The sequence below is a fragment of the Hyla sarda genome, chromosome 11 (genome assembly GCF_029499605.1).
Source record: "Hyla sarda isolate aHylSar1 chromosome 11, aHylSar1.hap1, whole genome shotgun sequence".
Lineage (NCBI taxonomy): Eukaryota > Metazoa > Chordata > Amphibia > Anura > Hylidae > Hyla > Hyla sarda.
The window spans coordinates 4003647-4030022 of record NC_079199.1 but is presented as its reverse complement, the minus strand read 5'-3'; the positions used below and the strand labels follow the sequence as shown (position 1 = coordinate 4030022).

Here is a 26376-nt window from a genome sequence, read left to right as displayed (position 1 = left end):
GCGTGCAGTCATACAGGTCCGGCGTGCAGTCATACAGGTCCGGCGTGCAGTCATACAGGTCCGGCGTGCAGTCATACAGGTCAGGGCGTGCAGTCATACAGGTCAGGGCGTGCAGTCATACAGGTCAGGGCGTGCAGTCATACAGGTCAGGGCGTGCAGTCATACAGGTCAGGGCGTGCAGTCATACAGGTCAGGGCGTGCAGTCATACAGGTCAGGGCGTGCAGTCATACAGGTCAGGGCGTGCAGTCATACAGGTCCGGCGTGCAGTCATACCGGTCCGGCGTGCAGTCATACCGGTCCGGCGTGCAGTCATACCGGTCCGGCGTGCAGTCATACAGGACCGGCGTGCAGTCATACAGGACCGGCGTGCAGTCATACCGGTCCGGCGTGCAGTCATACCGGTCCGGCGTGCAGTCATACCGGTCCGGCGTGCAGTCATACCGGTCCGGCGTGCAGTCATACAGGTCCGGCGTGCAGTCATACAGGTCCGGCGTGCAGTCATACAGGTCCGGCGTGCAGTCATACAGGACCGGCGTGCAGTCATACAGGACCGGCGTGCAGTCATACAGGTCAGGGCGTGCAGTCATACAGGTCAGGGCGTGCAGTCATACAGGTCAGGGCGTGCAGTCATACAGGTCAGGGCGTGCAGTCATACCGGTCCGGCGTGCAGTCATACCGGTCCGGCGTGCAGTCATACCGGTCCGGCGTGCAGTCATACAGGTCCGGCGTGCAGTCATACAGGTCCGGCGTGCAGTCATACCGGTCCGGCGTGCAGTCATACAGGTCCGGCGTGCAGTCATACAGGTCAGGGCGTGCAGTCATACAGGTCAGGGCGTGCAGTCATACAGGTCAGGGCGTGCAGTCATACAGGTCAGGGCGTGCAGTCATACAGGTCAGGGCGTGCAGTCATACAGGTCAGGGCGTGCAGTCATACAGGTCAGGGCGTGCAGTCATACAGGTCAGGGCGTGCAGTCATACAGGTCAGGGCGTGCAGTCATACAGGTCCGGCGTGCAGTCATACAGGTCCGGCGTGCAGTCATACAGGTCCGGCGTGCAGTCATACAGGTCAGGGCGTGCAGTCATACAGGTCAGGGCGTGCAGTCATACAGGTCAGGGCGTGCAGTCATACAGGTCAGGGCGTGCAGTCATACAGGTCCGGCGTGCAGTCATACAGGTCCGGCGTGCAGTCATGCAGGTCAGGGCGTGCAGTCATACAGGTCAGGGCGTGCAGTCATACAGGTCAGGGCGTGCAGTCATACAGGTCAGGGCGTGCAGTCATACAGGTCAGGGCGTGCAGTCATACAGGTCAGGGCGTGCAGTCATACAGGTCCGGCGTGCAGTCATACAGGTTGGCTACATGGAATATTAACCCTTTGTATAAAGTAGAAAAATCTACCTTTAATAATCTACTATCTAGAATAAATCCCCACAGGCACAGTGAACGTATAAGCCCAGACAGAGCTGCTGCTGAGTATTTACACAGCGTCTTCAGCGCCAGTCACTTCTTCATTATTCTGTTAGTTGTTTGGCCTGCGGTCTCTGGTGCGTTCAGCTTTATCATTCCACTCTCGTACCTGCACTTCTCTCTGATCAGAGGATTTGTATGGCAGGAGAACTTAGAACTCCCACACAGCGACCGCAATCCATCACACTGGAGGGTATGGGAGATTGGCGCAATTGTATCCAGTCTAGACAATGCTCTGTGAGCTAAACATCCTGGACTCCAGACTGATACATTGTACATAGCTAGTCCTGCGCTCAGCTGAGAAGTGATACAATTGTATCCAGTCTAGACAATGCTCTGTGAGCTAAACATCCTGGACCCCAGACTGATACATTGTACATAGCTAGTCCTGCTCTCAGCTGAGAAGTGATACAATTGTATCCAGTCTAGACAATGCTCTGTGAGCTAAACATCCTGGACCCCAGACTGATACATTGTACATAGCTAGTCCTGATCTCCGCTGAGAAGTGATACAATTGTATCCAGTCTAGACAATGCTCTGTGAGCTAAACATCCTGGACCCCAGACTGATACATTGTACATAGCTAGTCCTGCTCTCAGCTGAGAAGTGATACAATTGTATCCAGTCTAGACAATGCTCTGTGAGCTAAACATCCTGGACTCCAGACTGATACATTGTACATAGCTAGTCCTGCTCTCAGCTGAGAAGTGATACAATTGTATCCAGTCTAGACAATGCTCTGTGAGCTAAACATCCTGGACTCCAGACTGATACATTGTACATAGCTAGTCCTGCTCTCAGCTGAGAAGTGATACAATTGTATCCAGTCTAGACAATGCTCTGTGAGCTAAACATCCTGGACTCCAGACTGATACATTGTACATAGCTAGTCCTGCTCTCAGCTGAGAAGTGATACAATTGTATCCAGTCTAGACAATGCTCTGTGAGCTAAACATCCTGGACTCCAGACTGATACATTGTACATAGCTAGTCCTGCTCTCAGCTGAGAAGTGATACAATTGTATCCAGTCTAGACAATGCTCTGTATACCAAGCTGTCCTGATCTCTCTGATAATTTGCTTCAATGTATCAGTCTGGAGTAGAGGATGTTTAGCTCACAGAGCATTGTCTTGGTGCAAATCTTTCCATTATAGTTGTCTAAAAATACTGACCAAAATACTAGGTATGAACTCAAACGCCGGCTGCATGTAAGATGGTGGTGTATGTGGGGGAAGTTCCATGGTACCCCCTGCCTCAATCCTTCCCCTCCCCCTCCCCAGCCATGATGTGTCTCCTGACTTATACTTTGGATTAAAGCCAAGTTGGTTGTGCAGCAGTGGTGAGTTGCCGAGTTTTTCACTCTCATGTCGCCTAAGATGGTGGTGTGTGTCAGGTCCGGCTGTCATTAGTTACAGAATGGCGCAGAATGGCGGCAGATTATCTGACTAAGCGCTCCACAATACACTAGATCACTATTTGCATTGGATCAGCAGCCGCCTGTCATGTATTTGTGCTCCTGCACGGAGATCATTCACTATAAGATGTCAGGAGACGCCCGGTATGAATAGGCTTCCTGTACCGCTATTGATTATCAATCAGTCTCCTTCCCATTCACTTACATGTAAAATCCCAGGAGCCACCCAGCAATTGGGTTAAGTGAATGAATAAGGTGAGAGGGGGAGGGGGGTCTGTACGTGACCCTGGAGCCCGAAACAAAGGGGTCAGAATTAATTATAGAGCGCTTATTCATCACCACACAAATCAGAAGCTGATAGCCTGCCATGACCGGGTCCTGCTTAGGCCGGGCTCACACCACGTTTTTGCAATACAGTTCCCGTATACAGTTTCAATTTGAAAACCGTATGGAACCGTATTGAAAACCGTATGCCAAAAGATGCATCCGGTTGTGTCCGTTTTGCATCCTGTACGGTTTTGTCAGTTTTTTTTTTCATACCTAAAACCGTACCCTACCACGGTTTTTGGTTCGGGTGAAAAACCATATTGAAACGTGTACATTTTTTTTGTTTACATGGGAGTCAATGGGAACCATACAGAACAGTATGTGCGTACGGTTCCATCCGGTTTTCACCATTCGGTTTTTGACTTTGCACAGTGTTTTTCTTTGCACAGTGAATTTCAATCAAACAAGGGAAACTTTATTCATAACAGAATGAAAAATTTAAAACGTATATGTTATTTTTCTTAAAGAACAGATGTAACCGGACATCATTTTTCAAACCGTGTACGGATTAAAATCTGTACACATGTTTTGATACAGTTTAGTCAGGTTTTGAGGAATCCGTTTTTTTTTAAATCAAAAAACTGATACGCGTCCTGTATTGCAAAAACGTGGTGTGAACCCCGCCTCACACTGGTGAAGGTTTTCTACTATGTATCAGTATAGACAATATTGTCATTAGATCTAAGCCATTAGCTTTCAGCCCTTGTTCACATAGCGGCATGTGCGATGCGGTTTCTCTAAGGCCAGGTTAGTGCTGCAGTTTTCTGCATGCATTTTGTTATGCATTATGCGCCAAAAATGATGTAGCTTTGCCACAGGTTGGTGAACATGCAAGTGCTTGAATGCTACATGGTCGCAAAATCTGGAGAGCCTCGTGTTGGGGAGTATGTGCAGTTCTTGCATGCTGCATCCAATAAACATCAAGACATAATGGAAGTTATAGTTCTGTAACAGATGAAGATCTATCACACTGTTTCCTAACCAGTGTACCTCCAGCTGTTGCAAAACTACAACTCCCAGCATGCCCGGACAGACAAAGGCTGTGTTTGAGCATGCTGGAATTTGTAGTTTTGCAAAGGCTGGAGAGTCACTGGTTGGGGAGCATGCAACGTCCAACTGCATGCTTGGAGTTGTAGTTTTGCAACAGCTGGATGCACCCTGGTTGGGAAACACTGCATCCAGCTGTTGCAAAACTACAACTCCCAGCATGCCCGGACAGCCAAAGGCTGTCCGGGCATGCTGGGAGTTGTAGTTTTGCAACAGCTGAAGACACCCTGACTGGGAAACACTGATCTATGGGTTGGGGAACATGTTGGGAGATCACAATGCAGATGTGGACTCAGGTATTGGGTGTTAGGGTCCCTGCAGTCCCCAGCACCCCCTCCCCTGCCCTCTGTGATTGGGGGACACCGGTCCCATACCCATTAGTCACTGACAGTCAGGAATCTGGGGCAGCTCTGTGCTCAGCGCCTCTTATTCCTGAGCTGCTCATAGATTATCCAAAGCTGGATGCCGCCTCCTGTCACCATCCCAGGGAGCGGCCTCTCTACTTCTACACACATGTCACTCTCCGAGTCATCAGGATGAGATGGCAGCATGAGAAAAAGGTGGCACCAGGGAGGCCCCCCGGGCACCACTTGTCTCAGCCATTTCTCCTCTGCAGCCTCAGCTTGTGGGGTGGCTGGAAGGGGCTGGATATATATATAATGGAGGGAGGCACGCTGCCAGGAACGCACCTTCCCTCCTGCACCCACCCAGGGACAAACAGAAAACTCACAAGATATAAGAGCTCGGTTGCAGAAAACAGAGGCCGATTTTCTTCAGCGCCACACCTGTCCACAGGTAGTTTGGGGGTATTGCAGCTTAGTCACATTTACTTTAGTGGAGTGTAGCTGCAATACCAGACACAATACATGGACAGCGGTGGTGCTGTTTCACGCTTTTATCATGTCGCAGTCTTTGCTGGCTGTCAGTAAATGGAAACATTCAAAATATTTCCCAACTAGGGTGCCTCCAGCTGTTAAAAAAATAACTACAACTCCCATTAAGCCTGTGGCTCCTTCTTTGATCTCTTCAAGCAGGGTACCTCCAGATGTTGCAAATCTACAACCCCCATCATGCACTGACACCCTTCTGCTGTTGTATGCAAGCTCCTGCCTTTTCCCCAATCTATGGCTATCCAGCTGTTGCAAACCACAACTCCTATCATTCTTGTAACGCATTCTTCCTTCTCTTAGAGCAGTGGACCTCCAGATGTTTCAAAACTACAACTCCCAGTGAGACCGGAGGGCCATTGGCTGTCTGAGCATGCTGGGAGTTGTAGTTTTGCAGCTGGTTAGGAAACCCTGTGTTTAGATAATCCATTTAGATCAGGGTTCTCAAATGTGGCTCCCGGCTGTTGCAAACTACAACTCCCATCATACCCAGACAGCCTTTGGCATTTGCACGTTCCCCAATGTGGTGAGGGTGTGATGGAAGGGCAGATGTTATTACCCTAGGGGAAGATGGCATTAACCCCTTGTGTTTGTGACGCCAGGGCATGGTTACCCTCTACACCACCCAAGGTAGGGCTGCTGGTTCCTGGGCTGGCACCGGGCAAATAATCAGTCCGATGCAACGTTACGGAACAATGGCAGCTTTACTGAGGCAGACAGATGTTATAGTCTTTACAGCCCAGTTAGGCCCAAGGAGATGACCAGTGACTTTAGGAGTCTTGCGGGCTCGCTGGGACTTGTAGTGGACTTGGACTCAATTATGCAGTCCCACGCTGACTTTAGACTTGATAGACTTGACTATGACTGACTAGACTTCACCCCTGTGGTTGCTTACCATTCTTTGACTTTTACCTGAAGGGGTTCACCGTACGTGGCGGCGGGGTTAGGCCTCGGTCTCCCTCAGGACATCAGACACTCTCAGGTCTTGTCTGTACTGCTCCTCAGCTTACACTGAACTGAACTAGCTCCTCCCTAATATTTAAGGGAGCACTTTGGAGGACTCCCATAGGTCACCTACAAGTCACCTGGTCACTGACACCTTCCCTGGTTACATAAGGCTTAGTAACAACACTTAAAGGCACATTAAAGGGGTTATCCAGGAAAAACTTTTTTTTATATATATCAACTGGCTCCAGAAAGTTAAACAGATTTGTAAATTTGTAAAAAGTAGAAGAGTAGTCAGCTCACCCGGCCACCGCACGGCAATGAAGTCCTCCAAGAATACCAAGAAAGCAGGTAAATGCCAGCGATTAGGAAACGTCACCTTTATTGGAACCACGTAAAATCATCGATATGGAGAGACAAACATTTAAAATTCCAGGAATCAGCGCCAAGCATGACGCGTTTCAGGTCATGTGACCTTTCATCTTGCATCTGATGAAAGGTCACATGACCTGAAACGCGTCATGCTTGGCGCTGATTCCTGGAATTTTAAATGTTTGTCTCTCCATGTCGATGATTTTACGTGGTTCCAATAAAGGTGACGTTTCCTAATCGCTGGCATTTACCTGCTTTCTTCGTAGATTTGTAAATTACTTCTATTAAAAAAATCTTAATCCTTTCAGTACTTATGAGCTTCTGAAGTTAAGGTTGTTCTTTTCTGTCTAAGTGCTCTCTGATGACACCTGTCTCGGGAAACACCCAGTTTAGAAGCAAATCCCCATAGCAAACCTCTTCTAAACTAGGCGGCTCCCAAGACAGGTGTCATCAGAGAGCACTTAGACAGAAAAGAACAACCTTAACTTCAGAAGCTCATAAGTACTGAAAGGATTAAGATTTTTTAATAGAAGTAATTTACAAATCTTTTTAACTTTCTGGAGCCAGTTGATATATATATAAAAAAAAGTTTTTTTTCCTGGATAACCCCTTTAACCTCAAAGACAAATGAATAAATAACATACGGCACTGTTAACCATTTAGGGTACATAGCATGGAGGTGGACCCCGGGGACACTGAAATAGAGTGTGCCACACAGGACAGAAAAGGGTACAGGAGAGCAACTCCTGTACTGGGCCACCACAGCAGCTCCTCCTGTTTTGTCCCAGATTGATTTATTTTAAATTTTTTGCATTGACAATCGAGTGTCACATGACTGGTCACATGACCCGGCTGATCCGTTCTATGGAAAGCGAAGAGAAGAGAGAAACTGAAAGAATGCAATCACATTAATCCTCTAATGAAAAGCAATACATGATTAAGGTCACGCCGTACCCGGGGGCCCTGCTGGCACCAGATCCTGCAGAGCCTTCTCTGCGCAGACACCGCAGTCATGGCGCTGCAGCTCATCCGTGGGGTACGGGGCAGAATACAGTGGGAGGGGGGGGGGGGGGGCTGGGTCACATCTCTATTAAGGAAAATGCACCAGAATTCTGCTGCAAATTGTGGGGAAAAGCTAGGTCCATGGTGGGCAAAAAAATACAGTGGCCAGATGTCAGCTGGGAATCAGTAGGGCAGTGTTTTCCAAACAGTGTGTCTCCAGCTGTTGCAAAATTACAACTCCCAGCATGCCCGGACAGCCAACGGCTGTCCGGGCATGCTGGGAGTTGTAGTTTTGCAACAGTATTTTTCCTGCGCATCCGCTGATGACCCGACCCTATAGTGTGCTGGGAGTTGTAGTTTTGCAACAGTATTTTACGCTGCGCATCCGCCGATGACCCGACCCTATAGTGTACTGGGAGTTGTAGTTTTGCAACAGTATTTTACGCTGCGCATCCGCTGATGACCCGACCCTATAGTGTACTGGGAGTTGTAGTTTTGCAACAGTATTTTACGCTGCGCATCCGCCGATGACCCGACCCTATAGTGTACTGGGAGTTGTAGTTTTGCAACAGTATTTTACGCTGCGCATCCGCTGATGACCCGACCCTATAGTGTGCTGGGAGTTGTAGTTTTGCAACAGTATTTTACGCTGAGCATCCGCCGATGACCCGACCCTATAGTGTATTGGGAGTTGTAGTTTTGCAACAGTATTTTACGCTGCGCATCCGCAGATGACCCGACCCTATAGTGTACTGGGAGTTGTAGTTTTGCAACAGTATTTTACGCTGCGCATCCACAGATGACCATATAGTGTACTGGGAGTTGTAGTTTTGCAACAGTATTTTACGCTGCGCATCCGCTGATGACCCGACCCTATAGTGTACTGGGAGTTGTAGTTTTGCAACAGTATTTTAAGCTGCGCATCCGCAGATGACCCGACCCTATAGTGTATTGGGAGTTGTAGTTTTGCAACAGTATTTTACGCTGCGCATCCGCCGATGACCCGACCCTATAGTGTACTGGGAGTTGTAGTTTTGCACAGTATTTTACGCTGCGCATCCGCCGATGACCCGACCCTATAGTGTACTGGGAGTTGTAGTTTTGCAACAGTATTTTATGCTGCGCATCCGCCGATGACCCGACCCTATAGTGTATTGGGAGTTGTAGTTTTGCAACAGTATTTTACGCTGCGCATCCGCCGATGACACGACCCTATAGTGTACTGGGAGTTGTAGTTTTGCAACAGTATTTTACGCTGCGCATCCGCTGATGACCTGACCCTATAGTGTGCTGGGAGTTGTAGTTTTGCAACAGTATTTTACGCTGCGCATCCGCAGATGACCCGACCCTATAGTGTATTGGGAGTTGTAGTTTTGCAACAGTATTTTACGCTGCGCATCCGCCGATGACCCGACCCTATAGTGTGCTGGGAGTTGTCGTTTTGCAACAGTATTTTACGCTGCGCATCCGCCGATGACCCGACCCTATAGTGTATTGGGAGTTGTAGTTTTGCAACAGTATTTTACGCTGCGCATCCGCTGATGACCCGACCCTATAGTGTGCTGGGAGTTGTAGTTTTGCAACAGTATTTTACGATGCGCATCCGCTGATGACCCGACCCTATAGTGTACTGGGAGTTGTAGTTTTGCAACAGTATTTTACAATGCGCATCCGCTGATGACCCGACCCTATAATGTACTGGGAGTTGTAGTTTTGCAACAGTATTTTACGCTGCGCATCCGCTGATGACCCGACCCTAAAGTGTATTGGGAGTTGTAGTTTTGCAACAGTATTTTACGCTGCGCATCCGCCGATGACCCGACCCTATAGTGTGCCTCCTGTTGTGCCTGTCTGCTCATAGCCACAATCCGCCGCTACGAGCAGACACACGAGAACCTGCGAGTCACCACGCGCATGCGCAATGTACTCACAGACATCGCGACCGCTCCCCCTAGTACATTAACCATGCACACTGTGACTTGAGGGTACTTCTGCGTCTGCTCGTAGCGGCGGATTGTGGCTACGAGCAGACAGGCACAGCAGGAGGCACACTACAGGGTTGGGTCATCTGCGGATCTGCAGCGTAAAATACACTGCGGGTCCGTTAAGTGAGACCTTACCCTTAAAGGGATTTTCCTCTCTCATATGAATGAAGCGCCATCCTCTCGTAATTAAGCGTTCTGCCCCTTTCTAATAGACTTTATTATAATCTTAAATCCTCACTACTATGAAGATTTTGCCTAGCTGTCGGTGAATGGAAACATTCCAGAGGCCGGAAAAAAAAAAAAAAACTATCCTGACCTGAAGATTTCACAAAGCTGAGGGTTTGTTACAGTTGCATCTAGACTACACCATCTTCTGTGAGATAAATGCATCAGCAGAACAAACCTCTCTACAGCCCAGAGATTTTGTTACAATGTAACAACTCAAGTAGAACATATCAGCCTAGAGCAGTGGTCTCCAAACTGTGGCCCTCCAGATGTTGCAAATCTACAACTCCCAGCATGCCCGGACAGCCAACGGCTGTCCGGGCATGCTGGGAGTTGTAGTTTTGCAACAGCTGGAGACACACAGGTTGGACAGCATTGTTCTAAAGCAGTGATCGGCAAACTGTGGACATCCAGATGTTGAAAAACTACAACTCCCAGCATGCCCGGACAGCCTTTGGCTGTCCAGGCATGCTGGGAGTTGTAGTTTTGCAGCAGCTGGAAACACTGGCATAGAGCAGTGATCTCCAAACTACAACTCCCATCTTGACAGCTGAATGATGGGAGTTGTACTTTTGCAACATGTTACCGGGAAGCTGTGCTGGAACTTGTGGTTCCACAATACCTTGAGCTCCACATCTGTACAGTGCAGTAAGTTCCTAGGCTGGATGGATTGCTGGAACTTGTGGTTCCACAATACCTCGAGCTCCATATCTGTACAGTGCAGTAAGTTCCTAGGCTGGGATGGATTGCTGGAACTTGTGGTTCCACAATACCTTGAGCTCCATATCTGTACAGTTCAGTAAGTTCCTAGGCTGGATGGATTGCTGGAACTTGTGGTTCCACAATACCTCGAGCTCCATATCTGTACAGTGCAGTAAGTTCCTAGGCTGGATGGATTGCTGGAATTTGTGGTTCCACAATACCTTGAGCTCCACATCTGTACAGTGCAGTAAGTTCCTAGGCTGGATGGATTGCTGGAATTTGTGGTTCCACAATACCTTGAGCTCCATATCTGTACAGTGCAGTAAGTTCCTAGGCTGGATTGCTGGAACTTGTGGTTCCACAATACCTCGAGCTCCATATCTGTACAGTGCAGTAAGTTCCTAGGCTGGATGGATTGCTGTAACTTGTGGTTCCACAATACCTCGAGCTCCATATCTGTACAGTGCAGTAAGTTCCTAGGCTGGATGGATTGCTGGAATTTGTGGTTCCACAAAACCTTGAGCTCCATATCTGTACAGTGCAGTAAGTTCCTAGGCTGGATTGCTGGAACTTGTGGTTCCACAATACCTCGAGCTCCATATCTGTACAGTGCAGTAAGTTCCTAGGCTGGATGGATTGCTGGAACTTGTGGTTCCACAATACCTTGAGCTCCATATCTGTACAGTGCAGTAAGTTCCTAGGCTGGATGGATTGCTGGAACTTTTGGTTCCACAATACCTCGAGCTCCATATCTGTACAGTGCAGTAAGTTCCTAGGCTGGATGGATTGCTGGAACTTTTGGTTCCACAATACCTCGAGCTCCATATCTGTACAGTGCAGTAAGTTCCTAGGCTGGATGGATTGCTGGAACTTGTGGTTCCACTATACCTCGAGCTCCATATCTGTACAGTGCAGTAAGTTCCTAGGCTGGATGGATTGCTGGAACTTGTGGTTCCACAATACCTTGAGCTCCATATCTGTACAGTTCAGTAAGTTCCTAGGCTGGATGGATTGCTGGAACTTGTGGTTCCACAATACCTTGAGCTCCATATCTGTACAGTTCAGTAAGTTCCTAGGCTGGATGGATTGCTGGAACTTGTGGTTCCACAATACCTTGAGCTCCACATCTGTACAGTGCAGTAAGTTCCTAGGCTGGATGGATTGCTGGAACTTGTGGTTCCACAATACCTTGAGCTCCATATCTGTACAGTGCAGTAAGTTCCCAGGCTGAATGGATTGCTGGAACTTGTGGTTCCACAATACCTTGAGCTCCATATCTGTACAGTGCAGTAAGTTCCTAGGCTGGGATGGATTGCTGGAACTTGTGGTTCCACAATACCTTGAGCTCCATATCTGTACAGTGCAGTAAGTTCCTAGGCTGGGATGGATTGCTGGAACTTGTGGTTTTACATCAACAAGTGTTCTTCACACCTGAGAGTTCTGTCCTCTCGGGCGCCCCCAGTGGCCTGCCCCGGGACACACACAGCAGGTTAAAGACCCCACTGGAATCTTTCCCTTTAATTGAGAGTCCGGGCGCGGAGCGCGGCTTGTGATTGGCCCGTGCACACGTCAGTCCAGCACGGCAGCCAATCAGCGTAGAGCAGGGGGCGTTCCCGTGTCAGCTGCCAGGTCCTGGTCTCCGGAGCTCAGTGCTGACTGCGGGAGGCGGAGGCCGCGCCAGGAGATCAGCACCGGGGACAGCACCATGTCCCGCAGCCCGGGCTCCCCCAGCGCCTCCGGATAAGGAGCGGAGCTCACCCCGGGGACATGGCGGACAGGACGGCACCCAGCTGTCACCTCCGGCTGGAGTGGGTGTACGGCTACCGGGGCCACCAGTGCCGGAACAACCTGTACTACACGGCGGCCAAAGAGATCGTCTACTTCGTGGCGGGGGTCGGGGTGGTCTACAACGCCCGGGAGCACAAGCAGAAATTCTACCTGGGGCACAACGATGACATCATCAGGTATGGGGGGGCACTAGTGACATCAACAGGTACCGGGGGTGATGACATCATCAGGGGGGGGGGGGGGGGGCACTGATGACATCATCAGGTACTAGGGACATAGTGATAAAATCATCACTTACTGGGGGTACAATGATGACATCATCAGGTACTGGGAGCACAGTGATGACCTTATCAGGTACTGGGAGCACAGTGATGACCTCGTCAGGTACTGGGAGCACAGTGATGACCTCGTCAGGTACTGGGAGCACAGTGATGACCTCATCAGGTACTGGGAGCACAGTGATGACCTCACCTCATAAAGTACTGTGAGCACAGTGATGACATCGGGTACTGGGAGCACAGTGATGATATTGAGTACTGGGAGCACAGTGATGACATCGGGTACTGGGAGCACAGTGATGATATCGGGTACTGGGAGCACAGTGATGACATCGGGTACTGGGAGCACAGTGATGATATTGAGTACTGGGAGCACAGTGATGACATCGGGTACTGGGAGCACAGTGATGATATTGAGTACTGGGAGCACAGTGATGATATTGGGTACTGGGAGCACAGTGATGATATTGGGTACTGGGAGCACAGTGATGATATTGGGTACTGGGAGCACAGTGATGACCTCATAAAGTACTGGGAGCACAGTGATGATATTGGGTACTGGGAGCACAGTGATGATATTGGGTACTGGGAGCACAGTGATGATATTGGGTACTGGGAGCACAGTGATGATATTGGGTACTGGGAGCACAGTGATGATATTGAGTACTGGGAGCACAGTGATGATATTGAGTACTGGGAGCACAGTGATGATATTGGGTACTGGGAGCACAGTGATGACCTCATCAGGTACTGGGAGCACAGTGATAACCTCATCAGGTACTGGGAGCACAGTGATGACCTCATCAGGTACTGGGAGCACAGTGATGATATTGGGTACTGGGAGCACAGTGATGATATTGGGTACTGGGAGCACAGTGATGACATCAGGTACTGGGAGCACAGTGATGATATTGAGTACTGGGAGCACAGTGATGATATTGGGTACTGGGAGCACAGTGATGATATTGGGTACTGGGAGCACAGTGATGATATTGAGTACTGGGAGCACAGTGATGATATTGAGTACTGGGAGCACAGTGATGATATTGGGTACTGGGAGCACAGTGATGACCTCATCAGGTACTGGGAGCACAGTGATAACCTCATCAGGTACTGGGAGCACAGTGATGACCTCATCAGGTACTGGGAGCACAGTGATGACCTCATCAGGTACTGGGAGCACAGTGATGACCTCATCAGGTACTGGGAGCACAGTGATGACCTCATCAGGTACTGGGAGCACAGTGATGACCTCATAAGGTACTGGGAGCACAGTGATGACCTCATCAGGTACTGGGAGCACAGTGATGACCTCATAAAGTACTGGGAGCACAGTGATGACCTCATAAAGTACTGGGAGCACAGTGATGATATTGGGTACTGGGAGCACAGTGATGATATTGGGTACTGGGAGCACAGTGATGATATTGAGTACTGGGAGCACAGTGATGATATTGAGTACTGGGAGCACAGTGATGACATCGGGTACTGGGAGCACAGTGATGATATTGGGTACTGGGAGCACAGTGATGACCTCATCAGGTACTGGGAGCACAGTGATAACCTCATCAGGTACTGGGAGCACAGTGATGACCTCATCAGGTACTGGGAGCACAGTGATGACCTCATCAGGTACTGGGAGCACAGTGATGACCTCATCAGGTACTGGGAGCACAGTGATGACCTCATCAGGTACTGGGAGCACAGTGATGACCTCATAAGGTACTGGGAGCACAGTGATGACCTCATCAGGTACTGGGAGCACAGTGATGACCTCATAAAGTACTGGGAGCACAGTGATGACCTCATAAAGTACTGGGAGCACAGTGATGATATTGGGTACTGGGAGCACAGTGATGACATCAGGTACTGGGAGCACAGTGATGATATTGGGTACTGGGAGCACAGTGATGATATTGGGTACTGGGAGCACAGTGATGATATTGGGTACTGGGAGCACAGTGATGATATTGGGTACTGGGAGCACAGTGATGACATCAGGTACTGGGAGCACAGTGATGATATTGGGTACTGGGAGCACAGTGATGATATTGGGTACTGGGAGCACAGTGATGATATTGGGTACTGGGAGCACAGTGATGATATTGAGTACTGGGAGCACAGTGATGATATTGGGTACTGGGAGCACAGTGATGATATTGGGTACTGGGAGCACAGTGATGATATTGGGTACTGGGAGCACAGTGATGACATCAGGTACTGGGAGCACAGTGATGATATTGGGTACTGGGAGCACAGTGATGATATTGGGTACTGGGAGCACAGTGATGATATTGAGTACTGGGAGCACAGTGATGATATTGGGTACTGGGAGCACAGTGATGATATTGGGTACTGGGAGCACAGTGATGATATTGGGTACTGGGAGCACAGTGATGATATTGAGTACTGGGAGCACAGTGATGATATTGGGTACTGGGAGCACAGTGATGACATCAGGTACTGGGAGCACAGTGATGACATGGGGTACTGGGAGCACAGTGATGATATTGAGTACTGGGAGCACAGTGATGATATTGGGTACTGGGAGCACAGTGATGATATTGGGTACTGGGAGCACAGTGATGATATTGGGTACTGGGAGCACAGTAATGATATTGAGTACGGGGAGCACAGTGATGATATTGGGTACTGGGAGCACAGTGATGATATTGGGTACTGGGAGCACAGTGATGATATTGGGTACTGGGAGCACAGTGATGATATTGAGTACTGGGAGCACAGTGATGATATTGGGTACTGGGAGCACAGTGATGACATCGGGTACTGGGAGCACAGTGATGATATTGGGTACTGGGAGCACAGTGATGATATTGAGTACTGGGAGCACAGTGATGATATTGGGTACTGGGAGCACAGTGATGATATTGGGTACTGGGAGCACAGTGATGATATTGGGTACTGGGAGCACAGTGATGATATTGGGTACTGGGAGCACAGTGATGACATCGGGTACTGGGAGCACAGTGATGATATTGGGTACTGGGAGCACAGTGATGACATCGGGTACTGGGAGCACAGTGATGATATTGGGTACTGGGAGCACAGTGATGATATTGGGTACTGGGAGCACAGTGATGATATTGGGTACTGGGAGCACAGTGATGATATTGAGTACTGGGAGCACAGTGATGATATTGGGTACTGGGAGCACAGTGATGATATTGGGTACTGGGAGCACAGTGATGATATTGGGTACTGGGAGCACAGTGATGATATTGGGTACTGGGAGCACAGTGATGATATTGAGTACTGGGAGCACAGTGATGATATTGAGTACTGGGAGCACAGTGATGATATTGGGTACTGGGAGCACAGTGATGATATCGGGTACTGGGAGCACAGTGATGATATCGGGTACTGGGAGCACAGTGATGACATCGGGTACTGGGAGCACAGTGATGATATTGGGTACTGGGAGCACAGTGATGATATCAGGTACTGGGAGCACAGTGATGATATTGGGTACTGGGAGCACAGTGATGACATCGGGTACTGGGAGCATAGTGATGACATCAGGTACTGGGAGCACAGTGATGATATCGGGTACTGGGAGCACAGTGATGACATCGGGTACTGGGAGCAGCACAGTGATGATATTGGGTACTGGGAGCACAGTGATGACATCGGGTACTGGGAGCACAGTGATGATATTGGGTACTGGGAGCACAGTGATGATATTGGGTACTGGGAGCACAGTGATGATATTGGGTACTGGGAGCACAGTGATGACATTGAGTACTGGGAGCACAGTGATGATATTGGGTACTGGGAGCACAGTGATGACATCGGGTACTGGGAGCACAGTGATGACATCGGGTACTGGGAGCACAGTGATGATATTGGGTACTGGGAGCACCGTGATGATGTTGAGTACTGGGAGCACAGTGATGATATTGGGTACTGGGAGCACAGTGATGATATTGAGTACTGGGAGCACAGTGATGATATTGGGTACTGGGAGCACAGTGATGACATCAGGTACTGGGAGCACAGTGATGATATTGAGTACTGGGAGCACAGTGATGATATTGAGTACTGGGAACACAGTGATGATATTGAGTACTGGGAGCACAGTGATGTTATTGGGTACTGGGAGCACAGTTATGATATTGAGTACTGGGAGCACAGTGATGATATTGGGTACTGGGAGCACAGTGATGATATTGAGCACTGGGAGCACAGTGATGATATTGGGTACTGGGAGCACAGTTATGATATTGAGTACTGGGAGCACAGTGATGATATTGGGTACTGGGAGCACAGTGATGATATTGAGTACTGGGAGCACAGTGATGACATCGGGTACTGGGAGCACAGTGATGATATTGGGTACTGGGAGCACAGTGATGATATTGAGTACTGGGAGCACAGTGATGATATTGGGTACTGGGAGCACAGTGATGATATTGGGTACTGGGAGCACAGTGATGACATCAGGTACTGGGAGCACAGTGATGATATTGGGTACTGGGAGCACAGTGATGATATTGGGTACTGGGAGCACAGTGATGACATCAGGTACTGGGAGCACAGTGATGATATTGGGTACTGGGAGCACAGTGATGATATTGGGTACTGGGAGCACAGTGATGATATTGGGTACTGGGAGCACAGTGATGACATCAGGTACTGGGAGCACAGTGATGACATGGGGTACTGGGAGCACAGTGATGATATTGGGTACTGGGAGCACAGTGATGACATGGGGTACTGGGAGCACAGTGATGATATTGGGTACTGGGAGCACAGTGATGATATTGGGTACTGGGAGCACAGTGATGATATTGGGTACTGGGAGCACAGTGATGACATCGGGTACTGGGAGCACAGTGATGATATTGATTACTGGGAGCACAGTGATGATATTGGGTACTGGGAGCACAGTGATGATATTGGGTACTGGGAGCACAGTGATGATGTTGGGTACTGGGAGCACAGTGATGATATTGGGTACTGGGAGCACAGTGATGATATTGGGTACTGGGAGCACAGTGATGATATTGGGTACTAGGAGCACAGTGATGATATTGGGTACTGGGAGCACAGTGATGATATTGGGTACTAGGAGCACAGTGATGATATTGGGTACTGGGAGCACAGTGATGATATTGGGTACTGGGAGCACAGTGATGATATTGGGTACTGGGAGCACAGTGATGATATTGGGTACTGGGAGCACAGTGATGATATTGGGTACTGGGAGCACAGTGATGACATCAGGTACTGGGAGCACAGTGATGACATCAGGTACTGGGAGCACAGTGAAGGATATTGAGTACTGGGAGCACAGTGATGATATTGGGTACTAGGAGCACAGTGATGATATTGGGTACTGGGAGCACAGTGATGATATTGGGTACTGGGAGCACAGTGATGATATTGGGTACTGGGAGCACAGTGATGATATTGGGTACTGGGAGCACAGTGATGATATTGGGTACTGGGAGCACAGTGATGATATTGGGTACTGGGAGCACAGTGATGATATTGGGTACTGGGAGCACAGTGATGACATCAGGTACTGGCAGCACAGTGAAGGATATTGGGTACTGGGAGCACAGTGATGATATTGGTTACTGGGAGCACAGTGATGACATCAATGTGCTGAGGCAAAGCAATGAAATGAAAAAGAGCCCTAGTAGTGGTAACCTACCCCCAATAGTGTCATCGGTGGTTTAGAGACCCCTTTTAGTGGTAAACTACACCCCCCCAATTGTGTCCTCAGTGGTGTAGAGACCCCTTAATAGTGATAGCCATCCCCAAGGGTGTCCTCAGCGGTGTAGAGACCCCCTTACAGTGGTAACCTGCCCCCAAGAGTGTTCTTAGTGTTGAAGAGACCCCCAGCAGAAGTCTCAGAAATCTGAGGTCCGACCTCAGTTTTTTCAGAGGTGTCAGAGGCCCCAGGGTCCTTTAGGGCAGTGTTATCTGGGGCTCGCCTTTATTACGTGGTCCTGGTGGTCTGCTACAATTAACTCTGCCTGTCCCCTAATTTAAGCCTTCTATAACATGGTTACTTTACAGATTCTATATTGTTACTGTACTGATACTATGTTGTTACTGTACTGATACTATGTTGTTACTGTACTGATACTATGTTGTTACTGTACTGATACTATGTTGTTACTGTACTGATACTATGTTGTTACTGTACTGATACTATATTGTTACTGTACTGATACTATGTTGTTACTGTACTGATACTATGTTGTTACTGTACTGATACTATATTGTTACTGTACTGATACTATGTTGTTAGTGTATTGATACTATGTTGTTAGTGTACTGTGGAGTGTGCACTGATGTATGATGTGTTCTGTGTATATGTGACATGTGTTTAGTGATGTATGATGTGTTCTGTGTATAGTGATGTATGATGTGTTCTGTGTATAGTGATGTATGATGTGTTCTGTGTATAGTGATATGTATGATGTGTTCTGTGTATAGTGATGTATGATGTGTTCTGTGTATAGTGATATGTATGATGTGTTCTGTGTATAGTGATGTATGATGTGTTCTGTGTATAGTGATGTATGATGTGTTCTGTGTATAGTGATATGTATGATGTGTTCTGTGTATAGTGATGTATGATGTGTCCTGTGTTTAGTGATATGTATGATGTGTTCTGTGTATAGTGATGTATGATGTGTTCTGTGTATAGTGATGTATGATGTGTTCTGTGTATAGTGATGTATGATGTGTTCTGTGTATAGTGATATGTATGATGTGTTCTGTGTATAGTGATATGTATGATGGGTTCTGTGTATAGTGATGTATGATGTGTTCTGTGTATAGTGATATGTATGATGTGTTCTGTGTATAGTGATATGTATGATGTGTTCTGTGTATAGTGATGTATGATGTGTTCTGTGTATAGTGATATGTATGATGTGTTCTGTGTATAGTGATGTATGATGTGTTCTGTGTATAGTGATATGTATGATGTGTTCTGTGTATAGTGATATGTATGATGTGTTCTGTGTATAGTGATATGTATGATGTGTTCTGTGTATAGTGATATGTATGATGTGTTCTGTGTATAGTGATATGTATGATGTGTTCTGTGTATAGTGATATGTATGATGTGTTCTGTGTATAGTGATATGTATGATGTGTTCTGTGTATAGTGATATGTATGATGTGTTCTGTGTATAGTGATGTATGATGTGTTCTGTGTATAGTGATGTATGATGTGTCCTGTGTATAGTGATGTATGATGTGTTCTGTGTATAGTGATATGTATGATGTGTTCTGTGTATAGTGATATGTATGATGTGTCCTGTGTATAGTGATATGTATGATGTGTCCTGTGTATAGTGATGTATGATGTGTTCTGTGTATAGTGATGTATGATGTGTTCTGTGTATAGTGATGTATGATGTGTTCTGTGTATAGTGATATGTATGATGTGTTCTGTGTATAGTGATATGTATGATGTGTTCTGTGTATAGTGATGTATGATGTGTTCTGTGTATAGTGATATGTATGATGTGTTCTGTGTATAGTGATATGTATGATGTGTTCTGTGTATAGTGATGTATGATGTGTTCTGTGTATAGTGATATGTATGATGTGTTCTGTGTATAGTGATATGTATGATGTGTTCTGTGTATAGTGATATGTATGATGTGTTCTGTGTATAGTGATGTATGATGTGTTCTGTGTATAGTGATATGTATGATGTGTTCTGTGTATAGTGATATGTATGATTTGTTCATGTGTTCTGTGTATAGTGATGTATGATGTGTTCTGTGTATAGTGATGTATGATGTGTTCTGTGTATAGTGATGTATGATGTGTTCTGTGTATAGTGATATGTATGATGTGTTCTGTGTATAGTGATATGTATGATGTGTCCTGTGTATAGTGATGTATGATGTGTTCTGTGTATAGTGATATGTATGATGTGTTCTGTGTATAGTGATATGTATGATGTGTCCTGTGTATAGTGATGTATGATGTGTTCTGTGTATAGTGATGTATGATGTGTTCTGTGTATAGTGATATGTATGATGGGTTCTGTGTATAGTGATGTATGATGTGTTCTGTGTATAGTGATATGTATGATGTGTTCTGTGTATAGTGATATGTATGATGTGTTCTGTGTATAGTGATATGTATGATGTGTTCTGTGTATAGTGATATGTATGATGTGTTCTGTGTATAGTGATGTATGATGTGTTCTGTGTATAGTGATATGTATGATGTGTTCTGTGTATAGTGATATGTATGATGTGTCCTGTGTATAGTGATGTATGATGTGTTCTGTGTATAGTGATATGTATGATGTGTTCTGTGTATAGTGATGTATGATGTGTTCTGTGTATAGTGATATGTATGATGTGTTCTGTGTATAGTGATATGTATGATGTGTCCTGTGTATAGTGATATGTATGATGTGTCCTGTGTATAGTGATGTATGATGTGTTCTGTGTATAGTGATGTATGATGTGTTCTGTGTATAGTGATGTATGATGTGTTCTGTGTATAGTGATATGTATGATGTGTTCTGTGTATAGTGATATGTATGATGTGTTCTGTGTATAGTGATATGTATGATGTGTTCTGTGTATAGTGATATGTATGATGTGTTCTGTGTATAGTGATATGTATGATGTGTCCTGTGTATAGTGATATGTATGATGTGTCCTGTGTATAGTGATGTATGATGTGTTCTGTGTATAGTGATGTATGATGTGTTCTGTGTATAGTGATGTATGATGTGTTCTGTGTATAGTGATGTATGATGTGTTCTGTGTATAGTGATGATGTTTCTATGATGTCTGTAGATCTGCAGTTTCCCTCTTTCTCTATCTCCCTTCTGTCCCTTTTATACATATTACATGTGCAGCCTCCTCACAGCTGTTGTGTGAGATCAGCACCAGGAGCCCGGACAGCTCCGCCATATAGAGTTACCGCCCCATAGAGCCTCATACAGATCAGCACCAGGAGCCCGGACAGCTCCGCCATATAGAGTTACCGCCCCATAGAGCCTCACACAGATCAGCACCAGGAGCCCGGACAGCTCTGCCATATAGAGTTACCGCCCCATAGAGCCTCATACAGATCAGCACCGGGAGCCCGGACAGCTCCGCCATATAGAGTCACCGCCTCATAGAGCCTCATACAGATCAGCACCGGGAGCCCGTACAGCTCCGCCATATAGAGTTACCGCCCCATAGAACCTCATCCAGATCAGCACCAGGAGCCCGGACAGCTCCGCCATATAGAGTTACCGCCCCATAGAGCCTCATACAGATCAGCACCAGGAGCCCGGACAGCTCCGCCATATAGAGTTACCGCCCCATAGAGCCTCATACAGATCAGCACCAGGAGCCCAGACAGCTCCGCCATATAGAGTTACCGCCCCATAGAGCCTCATACAGATCAGCACCGGGAGCCCGTACAGCTCCGCCATATAGAGTTACCGCCCCATAGAGCCTCATACAGATCAGCACCAGGAGCCTGGACAGCTCCGCCATATAGAGTTACCGCCTCATAGAGCCTCATACAGATCAGCACCGGGAGCCCGTACAGCTCCGCCATATAGAGTTACCGCCCCATAGAGCCTCATACAGATCAGCACCAGGAGCCCGGACAGCTCCGCCATATAGAGTTACCGCCCCATAGAGCCTCATACAGATCAGCACCAGGAGCCCCGACAGCTCCGCCATATAGAGTTACCGCCTCATAGAGCCTCATACAGATCAGCACCAGGAGCCCGGACAGCTCTGCCATATAGAGTTACCGCCCCATAGAGCCTCATACAGATCAGCACCGGGAGCCCGGACAGCTCCGCCATATAGAGTTACCGCCCCATAGAGCCTCATACAGATCAGCTCCAGGAGCCCGTACAGCTCCGCCATATAGAGTTACCGCCCCATAGAGCCTCATACAGATCAGCACCAGGAGCCCGGACAGCTCCGCCATATAGAGTTACCGCCCCATAGAGCCTCATACAGATCAGCACCAGGAGCCCGGACAGCTCCGCCATATAGAGTTACCGCCCCATAGAGCCTCATACAGATCAGCACCAGGAGCCCAGACAGCTCCGCCATATAGAGTTACCGCCCCATAGAGCCTCATACAGATCAGCACCAGGAGCCCGTACAGCTCCGCCATATAGAGTTACCGCCCCATAGAGCCTCATACAGATCAGCACCAGGAGCCCAGACAGCTCCGCCATATAGAGTTACCGCCCCATAGAGCCTCATACAGATCAGCACCAGGAGCCCAGACAGCTCCGCCATATAGAGTTACCGCCCCATAGAGCCTCATACAGATCAGCACCAGGAGCCCGGACAGCTCCGCCATATAGAGTTACCGCCTCATAGAGCCTCATACAGATCAGCACCAGGAGCCCGGACAGCTCCGCCATATAGAGTTACCGCCCCATAGAGCCTCATACAGATCAGCACCAGGAGCCCGGACAGCTCCGCCATATAGAGTTACCGCCCCATAGAGCCTCATACAGATCAGCACCAGGAGCCCGGACAGCTCCGCCATATAGAGTTACCGCCCCATAGAGCCTCATACAGATCAGCACCAGGAGCCCGGACAGCTCCGCCATATAGAGTTACCGCCCCATAGAGCCTCATACAGATCAGCACCGGGAGCCCAGACAGCTCCGCCATATAGAGTTACCGCCCCATAGAGCCTCATACAGATCAGCACCAGGAGCCCGGACAGCTCTGCCATATAGAGTTACCGCCCCATAGAGCCTCATACAGATCAGCACCAGGAGCCCGGACAGCTCCGCCATATAGAGTTACCGCCCCATAGAGCCTCATACAGATCAGCACCGGGAGCCCAGACAGCTCCGCCATATAGAGTTACCGCCCCATAGAGCCTCATACAGATCAGCACCAGGAGCCCAGACAGCTCCGCCATATAGAGTTACCGCCCCATAGAGCCTCATACAGATCAGCACCAGGAGCCCAGACAGCTCCGCCATATAGAGTTACCGCCCCATAGAACCTCATCCAGATCAGCTTACTGCAGCTGTGTGACCATCCCAGGACCCTGCTGGGGGGATCTATTTCTATCTATCTCATATCTATCCATCTATCTCATATCTATCTATCTATCTCATATCTATCTATCTATCCATCTCATATCTATATATCTATCTCATATCTATCTATCTATCTATCTATCCATCTCATATCTATCTATCTATCTCATTTCTATCTATCTATCTCATATCTATCTATCTCATATCTATCTATCTCAGATCTATCTGTCTATCTCATATCTATCTATCTATCTGTCTATCTATCCATCTATCTCATATCTATCTATCTATCTCATATCTATCTATCTATCTATCTATCTCATTTCTATCTATCTATCTCCATATCTATCTATCTATCTATCTATCCATCTCATATCTATCTATCTCATATCTATCTATCTCATATCTATCTATCTCATATCTATCTCATATCTATCTCATATCTATCTATCTCATATCTATCTATCTATCTATCTATCTCATATCTATCTATCTCATATCTATCTATCTATCTATCTCATATCTATCTATCTCATATCTATCTATCTCATATCTATCTATCTATCTCATATCTATCTATCTATCTATCTCATATCTATCTATCTATCTCATATCTATCTCATATCTATCTCATATCTATCTATCTCATATCTATCTATCTATCTATCTATCTATCTCATATCTATCTATCTCATATCTATCTATCTATCTATCTCATATCTATCTATCTCATATCTATCTATCTATCTATCTCATATCTATCTATCTCATATCTATCTATCTCATATCTATCTATCTATCTATCTATCTCATATCTATCTATCTCATATCTATCTATCTATCTCATATCTATCTATCTCATATTTATCTATCCATCTAATTGGTTATGTAAGAAGTGAGACAGTTTGTGGCAGTACTTGCTGGGAGTAGTAGTGTTACATGATGAGAGTCGGTAGGATTCTCCCTGTGGTAGTAGCATTGTCTGTTCCCATTGTGTATAACACTTCAGTCCCTATGACAGGTCCTCACTGATGTAAAGCCGCGGTGCTTATAAAGGACTGTAGGGTTGAGACGTCTTATCTTAGGTTCCCGGTCATTATTTGGGTCCTGTGTTCATCTGTTGGCCAGAGGGGCCGAGCACATACAGTATTTACCCTACAGCCAATTGACTTCAGTGAATCCTGTGTAATACTTCATTTCTCCTGTGGTGGCGCTGCAGGGGGACTGACACTTGCTACCACATCCACCCAAAGATTATAGCCTGTGCTTGGGGACTCAGCCGCAGGACATGAAGTTGTGGCATTTTGTTCAGGATGGACAGATCTGTAGGGAATGATGATCACCAATGGCCGATTAGTTCTACTGGATCCTACATGAGTTGATTATAGGGACCCATTTCACTATGATAAAATCATATAGACCTGTTTCCTTATAGGCCAATTGTATGGCCCCGTTTTAGCCAATCGTATAGACCCATTTCATTATTTTTTGATCATATAGACCCATTTCATTATGTTTTGATCATATGGACCCGTTTCATTATGTTTTGATCATATGGACCCGTTTCATCACTCCTGGATTACTCATTGATCCTCCGTCCCCTTATTGATCTCCCGTCCTGTAGTGGTTGCAGGCAGCTGGTGAGCAGAGTTACAGCTGGGCGCTGCGGTACATTGTGCTCCGCCGTCACGTCCCTGGCCCGGCCAGAATCTCTGACATCATCTTTTGGCCGCTGTCTGCACAGAGTTGGCCGGGGCTGTAGAAATCCATTGTGCTTGTAAAAATGAATCCATAGCATTGAATTTCACTGTGTATAGAATTCCGTTCTTGAAAGTGTAATCCTCCTCCCTCTGGACAAGTGGAGGGATTGATCAGAACAAGTAATGAACTCAATGTGGCCAGAATATGTCTGTTCAGGATATCAGCGATGCCCACACGACCGCCCACACAACCGCCCACACAACCGCCCACACGATCACCCACATGACAGCCCACACGACAGCCCACATGATCACCCACATGACAGCCCACATGACAGCCCACACGACCGCCCACATGACCACCCACACGACCACCCATACGACCACCCATGTGACCGTCCACACGATCACCCACATGACCGCCCACACGACAGCCCACAAGACCGCCCACACGACCACCCACACGCCCACCCACACGACCACCCATAGGACCACCCATGTGACCGTCCACACGATCACCCACATGACCGCCCACATGACCACCCACACGACTGCCCACACCTCTAACTACATGATCACCCACACAACTGCCAAAAATTTGTATTTTAATCTATTTGCTTCTCAGCATAAATTAAAAAACTAACAGGTTGTTATTATACATTTTGATCAAAAGATAAAAGCCCACTCGCCACGTCAAGGCCACCTATTTAGAGTGGGTCTTTAACGTCCCTACCATAAAACGCCCACACGTCCGCCCACACGTCCGCCCACACGACCACCCACGTGAACACCCACACGACAGCCCACTCTTCTATCTACATGACCGCCCACATGACCACTCACACCTGTATCTACATGACCGCCCACATGACCACCCACACGACCGCCCACACCTCTATCTACATGACCGCCCACATGACCACTCACACCTGTATCTACATGACTGCCCACATGACCACCCACACGACCGCCCACACCTCTATCTACATGACCGCCCACATGACCACTCACACCTGTATCTACATGACCGCCCACATGACCACCCACACGACCGCCCACACCTCTATCTACATGACCGCCCACATGACCACTCACACCTGTATCTACATGACCGCCCACATGACCACCCACACGACCGCCCACACCTCTATCTACATGACCGCCCACATGACCACTCACACCTGTATCTACATGACCGCCCA

The 26376-nt window shown here is 47.5% G+C and overlaps 1 protein-coding gene across 6 annotated transcripts in view; it reads left to right on the top strand.

The window, feature by feature from the left end:
• EML5 (EMAP like 5) overlaps positions 1-26376 on the top strand; it is a 151480-nt gene that overhangs the window by 4429 nt on the left and 120675 nt on the right. For 2 of the 6 annotated variants that reach the window (XM_056545620.1, XM_056545619.1), the window contains exon 1: positions 11996-12337. The exons of 3 other annotated variants lie outside the window; for them this stretch is intronic. In XM_056545620.1, coding sequence (XP_056401595.1) covers positions 12141-12337 — 197 coding nt within the window. In that variant the 5' untranslated portion in view covers positions 11996-12140. Of the gene's footprint in view, positions 1-11991; positions 12338-26376 lie in introns of those variants that run through there. One more of the 6 variants, XM_056545624.1, reaches the window with a different exon arrangement.